The sequence below is a fragment of the Myotis lucifugus genome, unplaced genomic scaffold (genome assembly GCF_000147115.1).
Source record: "Myotis lucifugus unplaced genomic scaffold, Myoluc2.0 scaffold_607, whole genome shotgun sequence".
In the NCBI taxonomy this organism is placed as follows: domain Eukaryota; kingdom Metazoa; phylum Chordata; class Mammalia; order Chiroptera; family Vespertilionidae; genus Myotis; species Myotis lucifugus.
The window spans coordinates 250,049-252,749 of NW_005871655.1; the positions used below are offsets into that span (position 1 = coordinate 250,049).

General features: G+C 58.6%; 1 protein-coding gene across 2 annotated transcripts in view; it reads right to left on the reverse strand.

Annotated features, from left to right (window-relative positions):
• TTL (tubulin tyrosine ligase) overlaps positions 1-2,686 on the reverse strand; it is a 23,975-nt gene extending 21,289 nt beyond the window's left edge. Inside the window, exon 1 of one of the 2 annotated variants that reach the window (XM_006104788.3) lies at positions 2,473-2,686. In XM_006104788.3, coding sequence (XP_006104850.1) covers positions 2,473-2,629 — 157 coding nt within the window. In that variant the 5' untranslated portion in view covers positions 2,630-2,686. Of the gene's footprint in view, positions 1-2,273; positions 2,406-2,472 lie in introns of those variants that run through there. The other variant, XM_023745961.1, reaches the window with a different exon arrangement.
• Positions 2,687-2,701: the final 15 nt, after the last annotated feature.

Sequence of the window (2,701 nt, forward strand, 5' to 3'; positions counted from 1 at the left end):
TCTCATCACACACCAGAGTGGCCGTCTGTGCAGCGGCGGACCTCCGCTCCCGGAGCTCACATCCCCTCTCATTAATTTTACGCAGGATCCCCCACATCCCCAGGGGAGGGGGTTATATAATATTTTCTAAGACCCCCCGAAACTACTTATCCCCGTATTTCCTTATCTAGTACATAGTCAAATTATGCAAAGAGCCCCCACAGGAGGTGGGCCAGGGTATTGCTCGCTCGAAATGACGTGCGGGGGTACACGAGGTGGCGGACTGATATGTTGGAAGAGGGGGTGCGACAAATGGCTTCCTTGAAAGGGAGGCTAAAACCTTTTTTTTGGGGCCCCTAGAAAACCCCCAAAAAACCGGGGGGGGGGGGGGGGGGGCGGGGGGGGGCAGAGGGGAGGCAGTGGGAAGGCCACATCCACAACTCTAAAGCCTGAGGACTCTCCTCTGTACATCACCCCGCAGGGAAACACATTTTCAATAGATCTTATGGCAAGTCCCCTCCTCCATCAATTAGAGCAGAAAGGATACAAATAAAAACAAAAGCCTTGGTTTAGTTTAAAATCTGAACCAAATGCACTGAATTTCCAGCAACAAAAACAAAAGTAAAACCGAAGAAAGGGAGTCTGAGCTGACACTGCCAGAAGTATGAATAATTGATCTGAGAACTGTAGACAACTGAATACAGTTTCTGGCACGGCCTGGCTGTCACCAGCTCCCTGATCACACCTGGGCTGCCTCCCCTCTCACCCCGGGGCCCAGGCATCTTGAGCCTTTACCTGATTTTTCCTTAGGGTTTGTGTGGTGCACTTTAAGCAAAAGGAAAATATGCCTACAGTGAAGGCATAAAGCATTTTGGTTGTGGGATGCTGCTTCCTTTTCCACCAACGCCAGACGTTTCCTGCTCACCTGCTGACCTGGTGGGCCTGCTGGGTGTTTCTGCTCCTTCTCCCTAGACCTGAGCACCACGGCAGGGCCATCTGCCTGCTTCAGCCTGGGCAGAGCCAGGTGTGTTTTTAACGCTAGGATCCCAGCTAAGCTTTGACAGCAGGCACTGTGGACAGGAAGGAAGTGGGGCAGGCGGGGAAGTGGACGGCGCAAGGAGGAAATGAGCATTCCCGACTGTAAGCAGTTTCTTCTCCTTCGAGGGGAGGTTTACCCTGTGCAGGGGCTTCTCGGGGAGACAGTTCATCTCCAGGCAAATTCCCCATATTCCAAGGTTTCTGGGGGTTAGAACCAACCCTTCCCTGCATCAAAAACTTGTATAGTCATTAAAATGTGGGAGTGGGGGTGAGGGTGGGGGAAATAAACAAAAAAGTGGCTCATGGTCCATTCCAAAGAAAGAAACTTCAGTAAAGGCTGTGCTGCCACACCCTTCATTCCCGGAACCACAGACTGCACAGGGCCCCATGCCTCAGGCAGCCGGCTGGTCCCTGAAGGCCTGATTCAGTCTCTGTCCCTGCAACCTCCCCATCCTGACCACACCTATTTCTAGAAACTGTTTCCTCTCTTGGACACAAAATATGCTCTGCCTGGTTCCCTCCAAAGCAGAGATGGTTTGTCTTCATTTTCCAGTCTCTGCGTGGGTCTCTGGCCTATGATCTGCCCCCCCACCCCCACCCCCCAGGGGATTTTGGCAGGGAGCATGGCTGCCAGGGCAGCGGCTGCAATTCCTGGTGACTGCGCATGGAGGAGAGGCCATGAGGCTACACGCAGGTCAGTGGGATGGGAGCTGAAGTCCCTGCACAACTTCTGGATGACGTCATCTAAAGAGGAGGGGGGTGGTCCACGCCCCGCCCCCCCTCCGCAGCCGGCAAAGTGCACCTGATGGTGTCAAGCCAGCTCCCACCGTGTGCATGAAGCAAGGCAGAGGGAGAACCCAGCCGTGTAAAGCCTGCGTGCAGCGCCCGCTGTGACCCACACTTGTGAGCACGCGTTCTTTGGTGAAGCTAAAGGACGGGCTGAAATCACACGTCTCGCCCCTCCCTGGCTCCCTTCCGAAGCTCCTGCTTTGGGAGTTCAGGTCTTTCCCCAGCCCCCTGGCGGGTCATCCGAGCCCCGGGGAGCAGAATCCTTGGGGTGGTCACCGCGCACAGTGCCCCTCCCGCGCCCACAGGCCGGAGCAATTCCCAGCAGATGTCACCCGGCTCCGAGGAGCTCCCGCCCCGCGCTCAGCCCGTGGACCTGCCCGGTGGGGCATCAGGCGTGGGGATGAGAAGAGGGGGCGCGCGGCCCGGGGATAGGGGGGCGTCTGGAGGGAGATGGGTGGGGGTCCCACCTGACGAGGGATGTGCGGGACGGGCCATTGTCAGGAGGCCGCGCGGGGACTCTTAGGAAGGATGGTGCAGACCCGTAGGGTCCGCGTCTCCTCTGCCGAGTGAGCGACGGGGAGAGATCTGTGGCCTCAACACAAAAGCGCCGGCTCCAGCGGGCCGGCCGAGGCGGGGCGGGGGCGCCGGAGGCGCGGGGACGCTCACCCAGTCTCCCGAAAGGCAGCCGGTTCCGCTCGCCCAGCATCAGATTGAAACTGGAGTTGTCCCGCCGCAGCCTCTTCCAGTGGCCGGAGGCGACCAGCAGCCGGGAGACCTCGGCGTAGACGCTGCTGTTCTCGTCGCGAACCACGAAGGTGAACATGGCGAGGCGCCGGCGCAGGGCGCGGGGACCAGCGTCTCCGCGTGAGAACCCGCCGCACCGAGCCCAGGCCCG